The sequence below is a fragment of the Martes martes genome (genome assembly GCF_963455335.1).
Source record: "Martes martes genome assembly, chromosome: 5".
Lineage (NCBI taxonomy): Eukaryota > Metazoa > Chordata > Mammalia > Carnivora > Mustelidae > Martes > Martes martes.
This window is the reverse complement of record NC_137892.1, coordinates 101880965-101902522: the sequence shown is the minus strand read 5'-3', so window position 1 is coordinate 101902522 and position 21558 is coordinate 101880965. Positions and strand designations below refer to the sequence as shown.

Below are 21558 nucleotides of genomic sequence, written 5' to 3'. Positions count from 1 at the left end.
AAGATGGGCCACAGTATGGCCTTTTACAGTACTTTCACCATACAGATAAATTTAATAAGAACAATCTTAAAAGCATTGATAATAATAAAATAACTAGGAACCTATGTTTTGAGTATGTATCATCTGTTTTAAACATAATTTATATAACCATAAGCTTTTATAATTTAATTTTTGATAATGACCTTAACACCTGGCTCACAAACTCCTGAAACTGTAATAATTGTCTAAGGCAGCCCAGTATCCCACTGGATTTGGAGTCATTAGCATGCAGGTGGTGGCTAGAGCCATTGGGGGATGCAGTTGCCCAGGAGAACATGGAGACTGACAAGGAGAGGGTCCAGAACAGAATCCTGAGGCACTGCAAACTTCATGTGTGGCCAGGGGCAGAGGAACTGGCTAAGAGACTGAGAAGGAGCAGCACAGGAAAGAAGAGAAGCTGGAAAGATTGGTAGCCGAGAAACCAAGGGGATGAGAGGACAGCTGGTTAAATGCTACAGAGGGGCCAAAGCAACGAGGAGCGATGAGCCCTCAGATTCACAGCAAGTGGGCCGTCAGGGACATTAACAGTAACACAGGGGTTAAGGGAGCCCACGAGGGAAGGGGCATCTCCAGAAAGCCCCCAGGAGAAAGAGATATTCAGGTTGGGTTTTGAAAGATGAGAAGGACCTCACAAGTGATGGTGAACATTCTTGGCAGAAGATTCAACAGGTGAAAAAGTCCAGGGTGCAAAGGGAGCAGAAGACAGGGTTACATTGTGAATCTGGCAGGCAGTTCATCTGGCTGCTAATACAGAAGCTTAGGCAAAGCAGCTTTTTATTCCTTCACTTAAAGAAGCCCAGTGGTAGGCAGGCCACAGTTGGTTTGATGACTGCACATTCCTCAAGAATCTAGACTCCTACCTTCCTGTGCCACCATTCTTTTTTTTTTTTTTTTTAAGATTTTACTTATTTATTTGTCAGAGAGAGAGAGAGCGCACTGGCAGACGGAGGCAGAGGGAGAAGCAGGCTCCGTGCCGAGCAAGGAGCCTGATGTGGGACTCGATCCCAGGACGCTGGGACCATGACCTGAGCCGAAGGCAGCTGCCCAACCAACTGAGCCAACCAGGCATCCCGTGTGCCACCATTCTTAGTACATGAATTCTACCTTCAAGGTCATCTCATGGTCCAAGATGGCTGCCGCAGCTCCAGCCATCATATCTATGCAGAAGGCAGGAGGAGAGGAAGTAGGGTAAAAGGGCAGCTGCCAGTTGTCTGTCTCTTTCCCAAGGAGTTTTCAGAAGCTAACAACTTCTGCATGCCTCCAGGCGATGCCTTGCTTTAGGGAGGCTGGAAATGTGTGGCAATCTAACTGGGCCTATGATTTCCCAGAATCAAAGTATGAGACGGGGAGCATGGTTATGGAGAAGGCCACTAGCATCGCTGTCGCTATTTCTTTTTGCACCCAGCTTTTTTATTTTGAAAAACTTCAAACCTAGAGAAAATTTGCGAGTAGCATACTACAGTGAATAAAATCTCCAGAAGAGTTGCAATATTAATGTAACGAATACCAGAATATTCTCCAGCTAGATTCACCAGGTGTTAACATCTGCTACATCTTTCTTTGACTCTCTATGTACTGTCTCCAGAAAGAAGGCGGCGTGGCCACTGGGCCGCCGCTTCCCAGCACTAGGGATTCTTCACCCTGTGTCACACTGCGGCCCACCTCCTCCCCCTCTCCCCTTTAGGGTACAGGATGACAGAGCCCAGGCCCCTCTGGGCCTCCTTCTGACCAGGCCCTGATCCTGTGAGTTCTCCAGGACCTCTCCTCAGTTCCATTTTCTCTCCCCCAGGAAAATGGGGCTCTCCATTCTTCTCTTCCCTTTCCTCTTCCTAAGAATGTACTGAGAATGGTTGCGGAAGCTTGGGGGAGGGAGGGGTGGAGACTGTGGGGAGGGGTTGGGAGAAAATCCCCAGCGGAGCAGCTGGAGGCCTGGAGCAGCTGGGGCGGCTGGAGCGGCAGGCATTCTCTTAAGAGGATCACGGAGATCCTGGTGATCCCAGCCCTGCCTGGGTTTTTTGAAAATCCAGCTGGGTCTTTGTAACTCTGTGTGTGGTGCCTGACAAGTGTGATTAAACATTTATCAACATCCTGCTGTCCAGAGGCCTCAGGTTGGGGAGGAAGGCTGGCAGGCAGGGTGGGAGCTGAAAACGGAGAGAGGAGTGAATGATGCTCATCGCACGCCTACTACATCCCAGGCATGGCCTCCATTATATCATTAATCCCTAAAATCAATCCTGGAAAACAGGCATTTTCAGTCCCCTCCCCCGCTTACAGATGAGGGAGCCAACACCCAAAGAGGGGAAGTCATATAACCCGCCATTGGCATCTTTTCTTTCCAGTCAGTTTCTCCCGAGTGCCTACCAGGTGCCAGGCCCTGTTCTAGTACCAGAGATACAGCAGAAAACAAAACCATGAAGTCCTTGCTCTTCTGAAACTGAAATTCTAGTAGGAAGCAATAGACAGCCAATGAACTAGTGACCAGATGAGATGTTTTAGATGGTGCTGCTTGTGTCCAAATCACTGATGTCCACCTGCTAAATCTAAAGGTCAATTCTCCCTCCTCACTTAGCCCTCCGAGGCCTTGCTAAGAGCTACAGGTACTAGAGAGCACAGCTGTGAATGGTTCTTCTGTTCTAGTAGAGGAAGGCAGATGAGTAAAATAAGTAAGGAAAATACATGGTGTGTTAGGAGGGGCTACACTGGGAGGCCCTCTTTGAGAAGGCAACATTTGAGCCCAGCCCAGAAGGACAAGAAGTCAGTCCCGCAAAGATTTGGAGAGCAAATGGCAAGTGCAAAGTCCCTGAGGCGAGAGCCAGTCTGGCCTGTTGGAGGCTCGGTGTGCTTGGGGCACTGTGAGGCTGGATCATGCAGAAACCTGTAGGCCCACAACCTGGACTTTGGGTCACAATCTGGGTGTCCTGGAGGGTTTTAAACAGAGGACTTAAGTGATCAGATCAATATTTTAAATGAGCCCTCTGAGGCAAGTGGAGAATGTTCTGTAAGGAGGAGGAAGTGGAAGTAAGGAGAGCGTTAGGAGAGACTTGGGCAGTGGCCCAGGCCAGAGATGGCAGGCTTGCCTAGAGTGGGGGCAGTGGGGAGTAAGAGGAATGGGCAGATTCAAGATATTTTCGGAATAGTATGGTAGGACAGGGGTGTAGGAGCCCACTGTGCAGAAGTCCTCCATAGATAGACTTGGGAGGGCTTTGAGTAGGGACCAGGACCCCATAGGTCAGACGTTTACTCCTAGGGTCTTTCCTTAGTGATCTAACTCCAGAGTCCACATGCTGTCCCATACAGGAAGATGTGGAAGAAGGTGGGAAGGGGCACTGCGGCTGGCAGGGGCATTCCATGCCAGGCTCTGGGCCAGAACTCTAAGGCAGCTAAGACCATGCCTGACACTCAGGGAAGGCCTTTTTCCTTTTTTCTCCATCGAATATAGATTCATGATCTCTCCCCAACCCTGGCCCTCCTCCAGTGCTTCCTCTATCCAAAATTCTTGGACACTCTTCCAATCAGGAGATGGGATTATGTCCCCGTCTTTGAATGTGGGCCCTGGGACACTAATAGAATACAGCGGACACAATGCCCGTGCCAGGTTTTGGGCCCAGGCCTTAAGAAGCTGGCAGCTCTTGCTTCCTGTCTCTTGGGATGCTGCTTCTGGGAACCTAGCCACCATGCCGTGAGGAGGCCAAGCAGCCACATGGAGAGGTACATAGAGCTGTCCCAGCCAACACTCCCAGCTGAGGGTCCACCTGACTGCTGGCATCAACTGTCCCAGGGAGGGACCGGATGACTCTAGCCCCAGTCCGTAAGCCTCTCTGACTGACAGCACTTTGGAGTAGAGGTGAGCTGTCCCTAGTGAGCACAACCTGAACTGTAGATTGGTGAGCAAAACAGAGGACTGTTGCTGTTTTAAGCCATTAAGTTTGGGGTGGCTTGTGATATGGCAACAGGTAGTTGGGACACTGTGGCCCACCTCTCCAGAGCCGATCCATCACCAGAGGCTAGAGAGTCTTCCTTCCAAACACTTCTGACATCCAGTCATGTTCTCTCCACCTTCCCTGTCACCAGATCAACTATATTAGCAACTGAATAGATCTCCTCCCCTGCACTCTCACTACCACAGAGTCTGTTTCCTGCAGAGAAGCCCAAAGAACTTGCTGGAAAGCCTATCTGATTACCTCCCCAGCCCATCTGTATCCACTTGAAGTCCTCAGTGGCTCTCCATTTTCCTAAGATCAAGACCTACTAGCCTTTCTTCTTTGAGCATCAGCCACACGGTGTTTCTTTTTTTCCTCCAGTGCCCCATGTTCCCTTTGCCCCTGGGCCTTTGCACATGCTGCTCCCAGTCCCTGAGATGCCCTTTTCCACCCACCTAGTTAACTCTTGTTTATGCCTTAGGTATCAGCGCAAACATCACATCATCCACGAACTGCCTCCAAGCTAGTGGTTCTCAAAATGGGCTTCTTGACCAGCATCCTCAGGGAGCTTGTTAGAAATGCCAGTTCTATCAGATTCTGAGGGCAGGGCCCAGCGGCCTGTTTAACAAGGCCTGCAGGTGGTTCTGATCCGTGCACTGCAGAACTGCCACTCGAAAGCCCCCAATTCAGGTCATGGACTTATCTTTCTCCATCTGCGAACTCCCTTCCTTCCGAGGTCTGAATCTGTGACTACACAGGTGTTTGTGAGAGTCCCTGCTCTCTGGCTCCCCTGATAGAGCAGAGCACAGGAGTTACTCAGTTTTGACCCCTCAGTGCCTCCCGGCACCCAGCCCCATGCCCGGCCTGTACCTGGAGCTTAGGGCATGTGGGTTGGAGATAGATTGACTGTCAGGCTCCAGGTGGTCAAGGGCTTCTCTGGGTGTAGGGGGAGGAGACTAGTCTCTTTATAGATCTCAGACCCTAGAAGTAGCCAAGAGGAGGGTGAGAAATTTGGGGAGCCCTCAGCTCCTGCAGAAAAGAGTGTTGTTGAGAAGGAAAGGGAAGAGTAGCCAGAGCCAGAGCTTTTCCTTCTTCTGTCCCTCCCCCTCCCTACTGTGCCCATTCTAGGCCCATCTTCCAGGGGATGTGATTGCACAAAGGGCAGATCCCTAATATTGACCCTTACCTTCTGTGACCCAGCCAGCCCATGGCCATGTGTGTGGTGGCTGGGTTTGTCTGGTCACATCTGTCCCCCTCCCACCTGCCTGCATGCAAAGGTGCTCACTAAATGCTTGCTGACGAAACGCATAGTGCAAGCCCTTTCCCCTGTGAGCGCCAGCCACACTACTACGGCTCCTCCCCATCCCGTGCTCTGGGGGAGGGGTGGGGCAGCGCTGGTGGGTTAAAAGCCGGCAGCTGGGGGCCAACTGGGATGAAGCTCAGGTTGCCTTATGGCCGCCACCAGTCCTGTAAGTCCAGCTCCCTGTCCCTCCTGCAGCAAGAGACAAGGCTGGGGGGGACGGGGCTTGCTGCTCACCCTGATTCCTTTCTTCGGTCAGGCCAGAGAGGCTGAGGGTGGAATCCGAAAGTCGGGGGAGAAGGAAGAGAAAAAGGAAGAGAAAGAGGGGGCAGCAGGGCCGGTCTTGATGGCAGAGGGGGCTCTGAATCCCCCCGGGGCCCTGCTGTCCCAGAGGAGGAAGGCCCAGGATGGGGCCCCCCAGGGGGTCAAGTTGGAGTTACACCCGCTGCTGAACAGGTAAGGCAGGTTTTGTGGCCTTGAACTAGACCTTCCTCTCTCGGCCCGTTTCTCATCCAAGAAAGGTCAGAGCGGGCATAAGGCTTGGGCCCTATTGGCCCGTCTGGCCTTAACCCAACTGAGATTCTGTGTTAAATTCCCCCATCCTGCCCAGCCTTTCAGGATAACTAACCCCAGTCACCATGGCGGGGGTGGGGGTGGTGTGCCCAAATCCCATCTCATCATTTGTCCCTGAAGGGGCATGACTTCCCCGCCAGCGTAGGTGCTGCTGGTGATGGGCCCAGGAAGGCGGGCTCTCTGCTTCCTCCTGGCCTCCCCTCCCCCCAGGTGGGCGCTGTGGTTCTTCAAGAATGACCGCAGCCGTGCCTGGCAGGACAACCTGCATCTGGTCACCAAGTTTGACACTGTGGAGGACTTCTGGGCGTGAGTGTCTGCTCCTGGCAGGGGAGGCCAGAGCCAGGGGACTGTGAGCTGGCGATCCTTCCCAGGCCCCACCCCTCCACGGAGCTCCTTCCTCCCAGCTCTCCATGGGACCTCTCAGCATTTGCTGAGGGCTGGGGCTTGGTGGGTTCTGCTTGGGGTTGGAGACCCTGGGGGCTGGGACATGACCCCCCCGAAACCTTCTCGGGGCTTCGGGAGAGAGGCTACAAGATGGGAGAAGCCAGGAGTTGCCCCAGACTCTGCAGCTCCAAGGCTTTGTGGCTCTGGGGAGGTTCTTTTCCCTCTCTGAGCTCGTCTCAGCCACGAAGGAAGGATTAGGCTGCCTGGTTGCTTCTGACCATCTGGTCTGACCGTGGGTGATCAAGGGAAGGAATCTGGAAGGTGTGACACAAACCCGAAGGGCGGGTGAGAGTCTGGGGCTCAGCTGGGAGGGGTGCCTGAACCCCCTCTCCCACCAAGCCCTGGGGGGCCCTAAAAGCCTCCCCAGGTGGTTGGATGATTAGGGAAGGTTCCAGGGAGAAGGTGGCATTTGAGGGTTTGGGTAAGTAGAGAAGGGATTCCAGGCAGGGGGTGGGAGGGTGTGAGCAAAGTCTTGGAGGCCTGAAGAGTGGGTGGAAAGTAGTGGAGTCTAGTGAGAAGTTGGGGGGGACAAGGCAAGTTGGAACCAGGCCGTAAAAAGTCTGGACTTTCAGCCTGGGGGTGGGATGGGGGGTTCTCTCCAGAATGTACAGTCACATCCAGCTGGCCAGTAAGCTCTCTTCCGGTTGTGACTACGCCCTGTTCAAGGTAAGCTCTGCCTCCCCCTTCCCCACTTGGGGCCCTTCAGGCCCCAAGAGGGCTGATCCTTCTCAGCTTCTGCTGCCTTCCTCCCTCGTGGAGGTTTTGGGGATGGGGGTGGCCACAGACAGCCTTCCTCAGCCGAGATGTGACTTCCAGTCCAAGGAAATGCTAAACAGAAGCTTGAACAGCATGTCAGGCTGGAGCTGTGCCTTGTAGGACCTTGAAGAGTCTGGAAGGGGAGGGGGGAGAAGGGGGAATTCGGAAGAAGCCCAGGTTTCTGGCCCGGCTCCTTAACTAGGGCCATGCCTTAGAATTGCCTGGGAACGCTCCGTATCAATGTCCAGGCCCTCATCAGTGTTCATCTCTGGAGGTCTTGACCCAGCAGGTGTGCGCAGTGGGACCCTCCCCTCCGTGTTTAAATACCTCCCCAGATGATTTAAATACCTCCCCTGAGGCTTCCTTAATACCCCCCACCCCGGCATTTGAAGCCTGGTCTCAAGGAACTCAGTTCAGTAAAGGAGACAAACATACATGTATATCTACAAGGTTGCAAAAGGTGACAAGTGTCGAGGATCAGCAGCCTGGGGAGCCCATGGGAGGGTCTGGGGGGCTGAGTGGCTGGTGGTAAACCTGCTTGTTCACAGGGGTTGGAGGCAAGAGGGACCCTGGCCTATGGAGGCTGATTTAGGGGTCGGAGCAGGGCCTGGAAAGGTGGTTGGGCCCACCTTTCCCTTTGAACAAAGGGAGGCTATTGATTGGTTATCCCACCTCTTAGGATGGCATTGAGCCCATGTGGGAAGACAGCAGGAATAAGAGGGGTGGCCGCTGGCTGGTCAGTCTTGCCAAGCAGCAGCGCCACAGCGAGCTGGACCGCCTGTGGTTGGAGACTGTGAGTGGCCATGGGGAGAGGAGGGAGGGTTGGGGAGGGCTCCCCACTAGAAGAAGCTGGGCTGATGTGGTGTCAGTGGTCTCCAGGATAGTGGGAGCATTCCCTGTGACTCAGGTAGAGGTCTCACCATCCTCCCTTTTGGGCCCCAGCTGCTGTGCCTGATTGGGGAGAGCTTCGAGGAGCACAGCCGGGAGGTGTGTGGGGCTGTCATCAACATCCGAACCAAGGGGGACAAGATCGCCGTGTGGACGAGGGAGGCAGAGAACCAGGCAGGCGTGCTGCACATTGGGTGAGGGGTAGCTCTGGCGCAGGGTCTGTTCCAGGGGAGGAGGTGAGTGTGTGTGATGGGTGGTGGCTTGGCCTGTGAGGGAGAGCTCTGGAACTTTCTGTGTCATCTCCTCCTCCTTCCTTACCCATCTGTTATGGGGGTTTGGAATCCATATTTCAAGCTATTTCTAACAGGACTCTTCTTTTGCATTAAAGAGTCCTATCTGGGGTTTCCATGTAGGTAAGATGCAGAGAGAGTGATGGTGACTGGAACCAGGATGGTGACTGGAACCAGGATGGGAGCTCTGGGCAAAGGACCCGGAGTCCCAGGTTATCTCCAGGACCCGCTTGTTGACTGTCTCATTTCCTCTTCTACTCATCATCCAGGCAGGTCTACAAAGAGCGCCTGGGCCTCTCCGCGAAGATCGTCATTGGGTACCAGGCCCACGCAGACACAGCCACCAAGAGCAACTCCCTAACTAAGAATAAGTTTGTGGTGTGATGAGACCTTGGCACCCCTCTCCATTCAACTGCCCCCGATCCTCCCTTCTCTCTCTCTCTCTCTGTAAGTGGTGTTGGGCTACAGTGCTGATGCTGGGCAGGACTGGGGAGTAGACAACTGGGTTTTCCCATGTCCTGGAGTGATTATGAACATTCTTTGAACTCCCATGTCCTGGAGTGAATAGGAGCATGTCCCTAGGCCTGAGTTGGGGCTCAGGCCTAGGGGACGGCTCTGTGGTCAGGGAGCCAGCCTGAGGACGCAGGAAAGGTGGAGGAAAGCCCTGAGTGTTTTTGTTTCATCAGAGGGTGGGTTGGGGTGAGCCACTGGGGGAAGCAGGGCTCAACTGAAGGTGGAAAGATGACAAGAGAATCCTACAGTCCAGCACTTACTTTGGGTACTCCTGGGAAAAGGGCTGGGTGGCCTGAGGGTGACTCTTCTGTTTTGGGGGGGAGGGCCCAAGGCCCCAGACACTGAGAGCTGGGGCTCAAGAACAGGGGCTGGGGGCTGGGCTCTTGTCTTTGTAATCACTCTACTTCAAGACTTTATGCGTTTGCCTTCTCATGAGATTTGTACTGTATGTTGTACCTTCCCCTGACCAGATGTGGGTGGGTCCCTGGAGCAGCGCTATATGGGAGGTCACAAGGGTTGGAGGCAGAACCCCACTATCTCACAGAGAGACAAGTGTGTCTTCTTGCCCTGTCCTCAGCTGTGTCAGGGGTGTCTGGGCCTCGTCCGCCTCGGGGTCAGGCTGAAGCAGAGGTGGGTAGACAGACGAGGTCCTGGCCCAGGAATGGAGGACAGCGGTGGTTAGGTCCCCTCATGGTTCTGCTTGAGGTGGATTAGCTGAAAGGTGATGAAGTTTAAGCCCTTTTTCTGTTCCTGTTCTAAATAAACACTTTTGAACAAAATTAGAATTATTTTCTAGAGTTCTAAAATGGAGTAAGATTTGGGCCCCCGCAAACCGTAATCACCTGTCCGGCCTTAAGGGGGCTCATGTGAGACCCCCGGGGCCCAATCAGGCTCAAGCTAGTACGGGGAGAGGGGGAAGATGGGAAGAGTCAGGGACAGGTTTCCATGTTTGAGGGGTTAGAGACCAGGAGTCGGGTATATATATGCCCCTGGCAATGCCAGAGTGTCAGGGAGCAGCAGGCGCGGCCTTCACAAGACCCAACTGTCCTCTGCCCTGAGTCTGAGCCAGGAGAGGTCGAGATGAATTTCCATCGAGTGCAAAGCGCATCTGATTCGACCGCACTGTAATAAAGCGGACGGCACGTGTTTTAAAAACACCGTATCACCGTCCCCATCTGCTCATTAGAGCAGCAGTTACTCCTCTCTTGGATTGGACTCCGACAGCAAAGCTGGGGACTGGGGTGGCTCTGGTACTGAGCCTTGTAGGGTAGGAGTGACCGGGGGTGCTTCGTGCCTGCGACTTGCGGGGCCATCATCACGCTTCGCAAGCAGGTCCGCAGGACGCTGGGGAGATCTACGCAGCTGCCGGCGCTCGGGAGGGGTTAGGCTTGGAGGCGGGGCTCCGAGTCGGGGGCGGAGCCTGCCTGAGGGCGGGGCTCGGAGGGGACAGAGAAGGGCAGGGGCGGAGTCAGGCCTAGAGGCTGCGGGTCTCAGACGAGACTGCGCGGGCGGGGAGAGCAGGGCGGGCGGGTCGCCGGGGGCGGTCCCTGCGGGGCGGGCGGGGCCGGACCGGCGCTCTGTGTGGCCGCGGCCATGAAGCCGCAGCCGCCGGGCTAGGCCCCGGGCGGCTCCAGCCCAGGGCGGCCCCTGGAGGGCCGATTCCCGCCCCGGCTCCGGTTCCCGGGCCGGCGGGCGGCTGCTCACCATGCCGGGCAAGCACCAGCACTTCCAGGAACCCGAGGTCGGCTGCTGCGGGAAATACTTCCTGTTTGGCTTCAACATTGTCTTCTGGGTGAGAGCGGGGTGGGTTCCGGGCCCCGTGTTGGGGGTGGCGGGAGAAGGAGGTTCAGTCCCCTGCTTGGTGGTGATGGTGGAGGGACCACTCCCTGCCTTAAGGGCTTGGGACCGTCACCCCCCCATCTTCTTCCCACTCCCACCTCCACGCCCACTCTCAGGACCACCCCAGGGAACCCCGGGGAGGCCCGGATTGCTGGAGGCGGGGCCCCAGGCGCTGCGGGGATAGGGTATGGAGGTGGAGTCTCCCTGTATCTTTTTTAGCCCTGGTGGAGAAAGGGGAGGTGTTTCCTTGAAGGTCCTATGGACCTTTCTCCTGCCCAGCTCCTTTGCTACTCTGGAGTGTGGAGTGTGGTTGTGCGCTGAGCTCCGCGCCTGGTTTCGTCCACAGGGAGGAGTGTCTCAGTGAAGGGAAGGGCCGGATCCCCTCGTCTAGCCTTAAGCTCCTGCAAGGCGGGTGGGAGGGTGGCGGGTAGGTCAGCCTGCTCCATACTGAGAGCTTGCGGGCTGGGAGGGCCAGTAGCTCTAGTTTACTGTGCTGGGGACAGGAGATCTCCCCTGTTGAGACGTCCGGAGCTGACCCTGGAGGAACAGAATTCAACATTCCGCAGCTGACAAAACCGAGCCTTTGGGGCGGTGCTGCCCCTGCCAGAAAAGGGAGCTACTAGTGGAGCCCTCCCAGGGTGGCACCTGCCCCAGGGCCCTGCCAAGTCATCTTTCCCTTCTCCCTCCCGCATCCCATCTCTATGGCTCCTTGCTGCCTCTACACAGTCTCTGTTCCTGCTGCCTTCAGTCAAAATGCCAGGCGCATTCAGTTTTGTTCAGCAAGACTCTGGCCTCCTTACCTGGGAGGGGTGATACTAAAGCCTGCCCCTTGGGGTTGCTAGGCAGACTAAATGAATTCTAACTTGTATTCACACAGCTCCTTTGTTATTTATTATCTACATTTTATGGGTGAGGGAATAGGCACAGACAGGTTAAGTCGTTTAACGGAGAGTCACAAGGCTAGTTAAGTGTAGAGCCAAGGTACATACCAGGGGGCAGTGGGTGGGGTGAGGCAGAGCAAGGAGCAGAGTGAGTCCCCGGATGCCAAGGGGGACAGGTGAGAGTAGCCCAGGATTGTTCCAGGCACACCCACTTTTGCAGGGAGCCAGAGCAGGAAAGGTGCCAGGTCTGGGACAGGTGTTGGAGTTTCACATTGAGCACAGTGTAAAGCAGTGAGGGCTTCATTGCTGGGTGATGGGTCTGTTTTGGCTTTTGCATTGGAAGCAGATCTGTCTGCCTTCTTTGGGGGGAGGGGGGACATACAGAGGGCCTGGAAGTTGGGAGACCAGGGAGGAGGGCTGGGGGGAAGCTGGGGGTTGGGGAGTGGGAAGTGAGGAAGTCTCCAGGGGAAGTTATGAGGCTGAATTGACAGGACCAGGCCCCTTAGGGAGGCCACGAGAAGGTTTCAGGTTTGGGTCCAGGTGGCTGGAGGGAGGTGCCAGAGATTTTTGTTTGTTCTAATGGAACGTGGACCCTGGTGTTACGCTGCTAAGAACCTTTCAGCGATTAATACAGACCAGACTCCTCCAGCGATCTCCAGTCCCCTCTGGGGTCTGGCCCTGCTGCCCTTCAGTCTGTCCCTTGCACCGCCACACTGGATCTTACCCCTGGGTTTCCAGCGGTCCCTCCACCTGAAATTTTCTTCTTGATACACTTTCTCATCATTCAGAGCTCAGCTAAAATGTCCCCATTTTCCCTAACGAAAGCACACCTCCACCGCCCCCAGTCACTCCTCACCGCATTACTCTGTTTGCTTTTCTTTAAAGGATCCCTTGGTATCTGTAATTCGATGTTTGCTCACTGTGGATTTTCCCCGCTGGAGTGTAAACTCCTTAAGGGCAGAGAGCTCATTTGTCCTGTTTGCTGATGTAGTTCCTACGCATGGAACTGAGCCTGGGACATGGAAGTGTTTGCCTCAGGCACGTGTGCCCTAGCACAAGGCCATGCAGTGGGATGAGGCAGGAGCAGTGATGTTTGGTTTCACATCCCAGATCTAGTGTGGGGGGACGGAAGGAAAGACATTTTTCGAGAAGAGTACTGCAGCGAGAAGAGTATTCAGAGAGAGGAAAGCATTAAAAGTGGGTGGTCATGGTGGAATGGACTGGAATTGGTGGGGGGAGGGGAAGGAGCCTGGGAAAGTGGGTGGGTGGGGAAGGTGTGAAGAGGCAGGGTCATGGCCTTGTGCTGGGGCAGAAGGGCCACTCTCCATGTGAGACTGGATATCTGGGGACCTGCTCAGGCTCAGGCATATGGCCTGGACATCCAGGACTCTGCATAGTAAGTAACTGAGGCAGGATGGTGGGTGGTGCTTAGAAGGTCCAGATAGAACTGTGGCCAAATGTTTTCAAGGTCATAGCCTCTGGCCCAGATGGGGGTCCCTCAGCTGGATCCTGCTCACATCAGGATTCCTTGTCATTCAGGGGTCTTTGCTTGTGAGTATTGAAAACAGAACAGAGCAGGGCGGCCGTCACAGAGTTGCCGGACAGCAGGATGGCCAGATTGGGAGGAGGCAGGAAGGAGGCTAGCAGCCCAGACGCTAGAACAGGCTTGGTGGGAGGAGAGGCTCAGGACATCACTGTTGCTGCTGCTTGGCAGGAGTGTCCTGGCCACCCTCTGCCGCAGTGCTGAGTTCTGGAAAGCGCTAGGGTGAGACTGAAATGTGTTCTTGGGGAGGTAGAAAGGACCTGGGACCCCATTTATAGTCCAGTCCCCTTTCCCAAGACCCTGACTACTAGGGACTCTCCTGGGGGTAGGGAAGGATGCTGACACTCCAATGCTTAGCTCTTCACTGCTGCTTCTGCAGGTGCTGGGAGCCCTGTTCCTGGCCATCGGCCTCTGGGCCTGGGGTGAGAAGGTAAGGCGGTGGAGCCGGGTATGGGGCTGCCCTAGGTTGAGGCGGTGGGACAGTCGGCCTGACTACTTGCCTCTGCTCCCCTGGCACAGGGTGTTCTCTCCAACATCTCTGCGCTGACCGATCTGGGAGGCCTTGACCCTGTGTGGCTGTTTGTAGTGGTTGGAGGCGTCATGTCGGTGCTGGGCTTTGCCGGCTGCATCGGTGCCCTCCGGGAGAACACTTTCCTGCTCAAGTTTGTGAGTGCACCCCCCACCTAGATCTGCTGGGGATCCCAGCCTCCTCCCACTGACTTTTTCATATCGTTCGTACTTAATAGTGGCCAGTTTATTACTGTTGTGTTATTATAACAAAAATCATCAGAATTGTATTATCTGTATTTATAGGGTCCTTTCTGTTATGCCTGAAACCCTGTGGCCCAAGCATAAAAGGGTATTTATGGGCTCACCAAGGAAAGGCCAGGGGTATGTTGGGTGCCCACACATTTGGATCCAGGGGCCATCACAGTGTCACTTGGCCTGTTCTCTCTGTTTCTCTAGTGTGTCCTTCCAGTAGGTTCCATTCCCCATGGGACGGAAGGATGCCCACGGATGGGTGGGGGCTCCTACTGGAGGCTGAGACTCTCTCTTCCCAACCAGTGGGCAGGGCCTTTAATTGCATCTCTTTGGTTCAGATTGGCTGTTTCTGGATCAATCCCTGTGGCCCTGGGAGAGGTGCTCTGATTGGTGGGCTTCCGGCGCATGCCCAGTCCTCTATCAGGAATGGGAAAGGAGATGGAGATGGCTCTGGCTGGGCCTGAGGAGCTGAATGTGTATGTGGAGGGTGGTTTCTCAAAGAAAACAGGGTGATTACCTGAGGAAGCAGAACGGATGGGTAGGTCAGAACCGCGTTGTCATTCACCATCATAAAACAATACTAATAGGAGAGAAGGTGGGGACTCTCTTGGCTGTCTTGGGATGGTGGTGGTGGGGGGAGCTCCGTCCTGTGCCCCCCTCCCCCCACCCCGGCCCTGCATCTCTGATGCCAACCGTCTGTGTGCCCCAGTTCTCAGTGTTCCTTGGCCTCATCTTCTTCCTGGAGCTGGCAACAGGGATCCTGGCCTTCGTATTCAAGGACTGGATTCGAGACCAGCTCAATTTCTTCATTAACAACAACGTCAAGGCCTATCGGGACGACATTGACCTCCAGAACCTCATTGACTTTGCTCAGGAATATGTGAGTCCTGCGCCAGCGGGCTCCACCTGCGGGAGGTGGCTGCTGGGCAGATGTGGGAGAGAGCAAGCTCCCTGTGTTCTGGGGCCATTCCCCTGTCCACGCCCCAAGGGAAAGGGCCAGACTCCTTGTCTAGGTGAAGCCAGCTTCTGTGATCCCTATAGGTCCTCAATGTGCCTAGTTCTGCAGGAACATGGTGTTGGGGAACAGAAGCCAGAGGCTCCAACCTGGCAGCTCCTAGGCCAGGGTTTACAACACACTTAAAGGAAGAAATTTGATAGAAAAATACAGATTTCCCCTTCTAAGAAACTCTGGACCACTCGTGATGGCTGGGGTTACAATCCTGCTGTCCACTTTGCTGGTATAGGGGCTCTCTGTTTGCCATCGTCTCTGCCATTCTGCATCTTTATACCCGTTGGCCCTCTTCTCTCGCTTATGTTCTTTGTTTGGCCTCTGAATGTGTTCGAGTTCGAGACCTCCCCTCTCCACAGAAGCCCCCTGCCTAGTGGCCTCCTGACCCCCTCACAGCCCGGCCCTATGCTGTCTCCAGCAGCCCAGACTCCCAGCCAGATGGGGCTCTTGGGGTGGGCCTGGCTCACCTGCGGCTCTCCTCTCGCCCCTTAGTGGTCTTGCTGCGGAGCCCGAGGGCCTAATGACTGGAACCTCAATATCTATTTCAACTGCACTGACTTGAACCCAAGCCGGGAGCGCTGCGGGGTGCCCTTCTCCTGCTGTGTCAGGGACCCTGCGGTGAGTGGGGCCTGGTGGGGACGGGTGGGGACATCGCAGTGCACAGGCCACATGTGGGGAAAAATCCCCCATAGGGCTCTCTGGGCTCGGCCCACTCTGGGGGCCTCGGGTGCTGGAGGGAGTCCTCCTAGTAGACACAAAGTAGCCTTTGTGTCTGTGGGCAGCAGTGAGGCCTGCTGCACCCTTCAGCCAAACTTGTCTTTTCAATGGTGGCGAGCCAGCTGCTACACCACTGGGCCACCATTCTGGAGTGGCAGGGCATGGGGATTCTGACCCCTTTATGGCTTTCTTCAGAGCAGAAACTTCCAGGGACATCTCTCCCATCACAGTTCACCTGGGACACTGAGGGCCAGGACTCTTCCCATTCTTATAATACATGAGCAGACAGGAGTTCCAAACAGGAGGCAGCTCAGGCTGACATTGTCCTGGCACCAGGGAAAGAGGTGCGTGGGCCTCACTGAGCCTCATGTAGCAGTGCTGGGCATGGACAGAGTCCGTGGTTCCATCTCCTTCCCCTGAGAAGCAGGAACCGTTGCAGCGCTGGGCACCTTGGGCCCCCATGGGGTACCCCCTCACCAAGTCGCTCATTGGCCTGTTTTTTCTCAGGAAGATGTCCTCAACACCCAGTGTGGCTATGATGTCCGGCTTAAACTGGTGAGAGGGTTGGGGACAGAATTGGGGGCACTGGGAAGGGAAGGTCAGCCTCTCATAGGCTCCTCTGAAAGGTCTCAGGGATTCTGTGGTTGGGGGCAGGGCTGCTGAGTCCTAGGAACCATCCAGGCACCTTGGGCTTGGTACTGCCAGTCATGGGGACAGTGGACTGGTGGGTACAGACACATCAGTGTTTGCTCATTTCAGTTCTTTGTCAAGCACGCACTGGTGCTCACACCTGGCAGCCCTGGATGCTGGGAATTCCTGCTTAGGAGATAGGCAGACAGAGCCCCTGCTCTCAAGGAGCTCCCACTCCAGTAGAGGGAGAAAGACAGTAAGCTCACGAATAAACACACATGAACAGTAATATGACATTTTCAGCCAAGAGCTTGGAAGAATATAACGTAAGGGGGGTGATGGGGTTGGGGCTGGGTGGTCAGGGAAGGCCTCTTGGAGGAGGGGACATCTGTTCTGAGACCCTGATGACTGGCAGGAGCCTGTCATGCGAAGGCCCTGTGGTAGAGCTCCATCTAGGCAGCAGGTGCTAAGATGTCAGGCCCTGGGGCAGGGATGAGCCTAGCAAGCTGGACTGAGAGGAGGCCTGTGGGAGTGGGTGGGCCAAGCCCCTTGCCTGTTTGTCACCAGGAGCTGGAGCAGCAGGGATCCATACACACCAAAGGCTGTGTGGGCCAGTTTGAGAAGTGGCTGCAGGACAACCTGATCGTTGTGGCTGGGGTCTTTGTGGGCATCGCTCTCCTCCAGGTACTGCCTCAGCCCAGCATGCCCCCTACACCCCTGCCCTGCCAGCAGACCTTCCCTCACTTTGCCCCTTTGTCCCTACAGATCTTTGGTATCTGCCTGGCCCAGAACCTTGTGAGTGACATCAAGGCAGTGAAGGCCAACTGGTGAGGCTGCCACACTGGCCATGGCTACCTGCCTGGCCTACCCAGGGACCCCCACTTCCCCTGCCGCCATACCCATGATGGGCAAGGCTGCAGGTCTTTCTGCTTGGACCCGAACAAGGGGTCCAAGGGGCTTGAGTGTGGGTGCGCTGTGTGCCCATGGGGACGGCTGTGTGCCTCTGCTCGCGCTGCCTGTCCTGGAGCTGTGTGCATGGAGGGCAGGTGTGTCTGTGTGAATGTGCACAGGGACACCATCTCGGCTGCTGTGGGGTGGCAGGCTCTCCAGGGAACTAGGAATGGCACAGCTAAGATGGTGCTGGCTGGGTGGGGTGGGAGGGGTCTGCCCTGTCCCTGCCCAGGCTGGGACACACTCCCTTGTGCTTGGCTTAGGGCAGGCTTGGCGGGCTGTTGCCTGGGACACAGCCTCACTCAGCTTCAGAGCTGTCTTCTCTACTAGCTGGGACCTTGACCCTGCCAGAAGCCCCCTTCAGCCTCAATATGTCAGACTTTAGAATGGGTCCAAGAATTTTTTCTCCCTCGTTTGCCTCTCAGGATCAAACATGATGATGGCTACAAACTACTCAAATAAACAAAACCTTGAAAACCACTGGCTTACGCCCACCATCTCAGAGGTTCCATGGGCCGCAGGGCCTCAGCCGTGCCGTCCGCCTGGGGCCCCAGCCCAGACCCACCCTGCCAACATGTTTTCTTGGCCTGGGTAGTACATACGTTGAGCCAACCTTTAAAACTTGGCATATTTCACGTAAAAGTCCAGATCCCCAGCATCTTGTGAAGAATGGCCATCTGGCCACAGCGGCTCTTCTGTGGCTTCGTCTCCTGGGACGTGCGCTTCCTGTTCTCTGAGGGACCCACCTGGCCTGTTCTACTCACCCAAGTGTCCTGCCTGCCTGACCCTGGAGGCTGGGAGCTGGCCTCCTCCACCTCTGCAAGTTTTTCCCCTGCAAATGCTGCAAGGCTGCTGTGGGCCAAGCCCGGATGGAAGCCTGGAGGGTGAAGAATTGGGGAGGTTGGAGCCTGCTCCGAAGAGGCCACAGCCTGGGAAGGGTCTGGCCCTCCTAGGGGCTAAGATGGGTGCCAGCGTGCCTAGGAGAGTGGCCGAAGGGTGGGATGGAGATCAGGAAGGTTTTGGGGCAGGAGGTAGCTGGAAGCCTGAGCTTGTCACCCATGGGGATGGGAGAGCCCTGTTTGAGGGCCACCGATGGTAGGACTCCTAGCCTCACTTGGAATTCAGTTCAAATTCTTCCCAGTGGCCTGTAGAGTTGCCTCCTGACCACTAGAGGGCGTGCCCACACAGCATTACCTGGGTCTGGCTTTCCTAGGGCAACCCCACCCAGTATAGCCCTGTGTCTGGTGTGTCCACCCTGCTTACCAGTTCTTTGGGTTTCAGGGAATTTACAAGCTTCTAAAGGAGCAGAGTGGCTCAGATTGGGGAAGCCGGGCTGCTGTTCTCAGATCTGCACAAAGGGGTATGTGTGGAGTGAGTATTTGTGAATCAAAGGAGAGGTTTAGCCTAGTGCCCAGTCTCTCAACTTAGATGCCCTCAGGGCTGGGTGGGTTATAAAAATAAAGTAGGCCTTTGAGTTGCGAGGCCTTTGGGACTTTAATTTTTCCCACTATTCTTGGAGATGGGACATAGAGAGACATTGCTTTGTGCTGAGAAATAATTGCATGATTGAGTCAGAGTCGCTAAGGGCAACTGGCCTTGAGTGACATCAAGGTGTGGTGGGGACTGTGGCAAACCACAGATTCCCACCTGAAATTGGTGGCTGTCCTTCAGTTGGAGCTAATGGCTGTACAGCGAGAATGTAGGTAGGTCTAATGGGAGAAGTCTGAGGAAGCCAAGAAGCTAGATTTTTTATGTGAACTATCCCGAGTTTTAAGTTGTTTGCAGCTAATGAAAAAAACCTCTTAAACCCTGCTAGTCAAACAAAAGGTGTGGGGGCCATCTTTGGCACCCCCCCCCCCACCACCATAGGTCCCTCTGGGACAGTGCCCCATGGGGGCCCTGGCGAGTCCGAGGTTCAGGAATGCTGGGAGCTGCTGCAGGTGGGCGGGGTGTGGGGTGGCACGGCATTGTGGCTCCCAGGTGTGGGCTAGGCGGTGTCCTGGGGTCTCCGGGAGACACAGGCTGTGGGTGGGCTCTACATGCTACAATAAATGGGGCTCATGATATTGTGCACGTGTCTTGTGGTTTCTGATTGTAATCACTTCTGCCTTTCACTTTCCCTCAAACCTCACAGCACCTCCTGAGGTGGCCGAGTCTTTTCCCAATGAGGAAACCCACTGGGGGAAGGGGTTTCCTGGAGCACACAATTGGGAGGGCCGCACCCCACCCCCATCTGACCCCTCTTGCTGGCTTGCACTGCACTAGTCCTGCCCTTCTGCGGCATCCAGGTGGAACCCACACACTTGAAGTGTCAGCTCATGAGGGGCAGGAACATGTCTCAGCGCAGATGTCCGACCGCCTGCTTAGGTGTGTGGAAGGGGAGGAAAGGTCAAGCTCCTGGCCCCTGTGCTGTGCTCTTCTGCAGGAGACACAAAAATGGGTAGGGGCAGAAGCATCTGTGTTAGTAATACATGCTCTCAAGAAAGGCAGAGGGATGGCTAGACCGTGACAGTTGGGGTGCCTGGGAGAAGGGACCCCTTGATGGGGAGGTAGAGGGACTGCCATCTCTGGGAAGTTCCAGGGGAACAGTGTTCTCTAGGTTTGAGTCCCAGTTGCTTTAGAGACCCTGCTGCTGGCATGGGTTTAGCATGAAGGAACCTGGGGTACCAAAGAGGTGGGAGTGGTGAGAGGGGCAGAGGGAAATGGGAGAACCAGAATTTATTTGGAAATGGGAATGATGGGATGGGATGGGTATGACTGGGGAGTGATTGTGACCCTGGCTAGGGACCCAGGATTCTCCAAAGCTTAGTTCTGCTATAGGATATCCATCTGTCTATCTTTCATTCACCCACTCATCCATCCACCCATCCATCCATCCATCCATCCATCCATCCATCCATCCATCCATTTATCCATCCATCCATCCATCCACCCACCCATCCATCCATCCATCCATCCATCCATCCACTCCTCCCCATCCACCATCATCCACTCAGGTACTCCCTGGACGGAGGCTGGAGTTACCAAGGCAGCTCAAACTCGCCCTTGTCCTGGAACCCACGGTCTCTTGGCAGAGGCAGTTGGAATAGTTGTGATGTGTACATCATGACAAACTCATGATGATCACACCTAGGCGGCGTTTCATGCTGGTTAGATATGTCTCCTATCCCCAAAGTGGAATCCAGAGCAGTTCTTTCCCTTGTGCTAAAGAATCCTTACCCAGAAGGGTATCTCTCCAGATGTGTAGAAAATATAAGGAAGCTTTATTTATCCACTCCCAGCCCACCCCTCTAGGTAGGTCCCTAGGCCATGGGGACCGAGGTCACCCTCCCACCCTCTGTCAGGGAGGAGCGTACCCTGGTTATGACAGAGGTGGCCATTGTCTGACAGCCTGGGAGCCTCCCAGAGTCCTGGGCCTGCAGTCTAACCAGAGGAGAGCTGCTGGCAGTGTCTGACATCGGCTTGGAGGGAGGGGGTCCTGTGACATCAGGCTACTCCAGATGGGGGAACTAGAAAGTAAAGAGATCCTGGGCTGGTGAGCCCTTGGATCTCTGGATGAGGAGGTCAGACAGGCTCAGGAGGCCAGGTTAGGGTTTCCTCCAGAAGATGGACAGTGAGGTGTCCATCATCACGGTGGTGCAGACCTTGGAGGGAGCCACTCCCAGTGATCACCAGAGGGCACCAAAGCACAGCCCATGCAGTGTAGCCACCTCCGCTGCAGACAGGGGGCAGCTCTGGGTGTGGCCATCACTGCGGAGGAGGAGGGGAGTGGTGGGTGCTGGGGCTGAGCAAGGCCATAGCCACAGTTCCACAGACCTGGGAGCCCACCTTATTGGTGCCAAATCAAGGTCTTGCCATCCTCTGGCCTCTCTTCAAGGACTCAGAGCCAATGACTCTGCCTGAGTCCACCTTCAGGCCCCCTCAGACAGTGGGAAGGGGGTCCAGGCAACAGGCTCCAACACATACACCTTCACTCATTCAACCGGATTTACTGAGCACCTACTATGTGTCAGACACTTGTAGTATAAAGATACATAGGACGAGGGGCACCTGGGGGGCTCAGTCGTTAAGGTCATGATCCCAGGGTCCTTTGATCAAACCCCGCTTCAGGCTCCCTGCTTGGCAGGAAGCCTGCTTCTCCTTCTGCCCACTCCCCCTGCTTGTATTCCCTCTCTCATTGTCTCTCCCTCTGTCAAATAAATAAATAAAATCTTAAAAAAAAAAGATACATAAGGAACAAAACGAAGTCCCCCACCCCTGTGGCACTCTGGGTCGGCGATCTTTGTCCGCAAAGGGCCAAATAGTAAACATTTTAGGCTTTCAGGCTATACAACAACTCAGCTCTTGACATGAAAAACAAATGGGCGCAGCAATGTTCTCCTAAGATTTCCTGGACACTGAAATTTGAATTTCATATAATGTCCATGTGTCACAAAATATTATCCCCCTTTTGATGATCAACCATCAAAAAACATGAACCCATTCTTAGCTCTGGAGCTACAT

At 55.0% G+C, this 21558-nt stretch overlaps 2 protein-coding genes across 4 annotated transcripts; both read left to right on the top strand.

Moving 5' to 3' along the window:
- Positions 1-5410: 5410 nt before the first annotated feature.
- EIF4E1B (eukaryotic translation initiation factor 4E family member 1B) lies at positions 5411-8594 on the top strand (the record flags this gene model as incomplete). The annotated part of the gene is made up of 7 exons (XM_080804363.1): positions 5411-5428; positions 5519-5715; positions 6043-6138; positions 6879-6942; positions 7712-7825; positions 7975-8114; positions 8480-8594. 7 exons carry the CDS (start codon positions 5411-5413, stop codon positions 8592-8594), a joined length of 744 nt encoding a protein of 247 aa, XP_080660489.1.
- Positions 8595-10274: 1680 nt separating this feature from the next.
- On the top strand, positions 10275-19127 carry TSPAN17 (tetraspanin 17; the record flags this gene model as incomplete). Of its 3 annotated transcripts, none has more annotated exons than XM_080804404.1 (9): positions 10275-10515; positions 13366-13416; positions 13506-13652; positions 14458-14628; positions 15250-15375; positions 15982-16029; positions 16672-16788; positions 16870-16931; positions 17699-19127. In XM_080804404.1, exons 1-9 carry the CDS (start codon positions 10429-10431, stop codon positions 17790-17792), a joined length of 903 nt encoding a protein of 300 aa, XP_080660530.1. In that variant the 5' UTR covers positions 10275-10428. The 3 variants fall into 3 exon arrangements, with proteins under 3 accessions (XP_080660530.1, XP_080660532.1, XP_080660531.1); XM_080804406.1 differs by having other exon boundaries at positions 17481-19127; XM_080804405.1 differs by lacking the exon at positions 17699-19127 and having other exon boundaries at positions 16672-16935.
- Positions 19128-21558: the final 2431 nt, after the last annotated feature.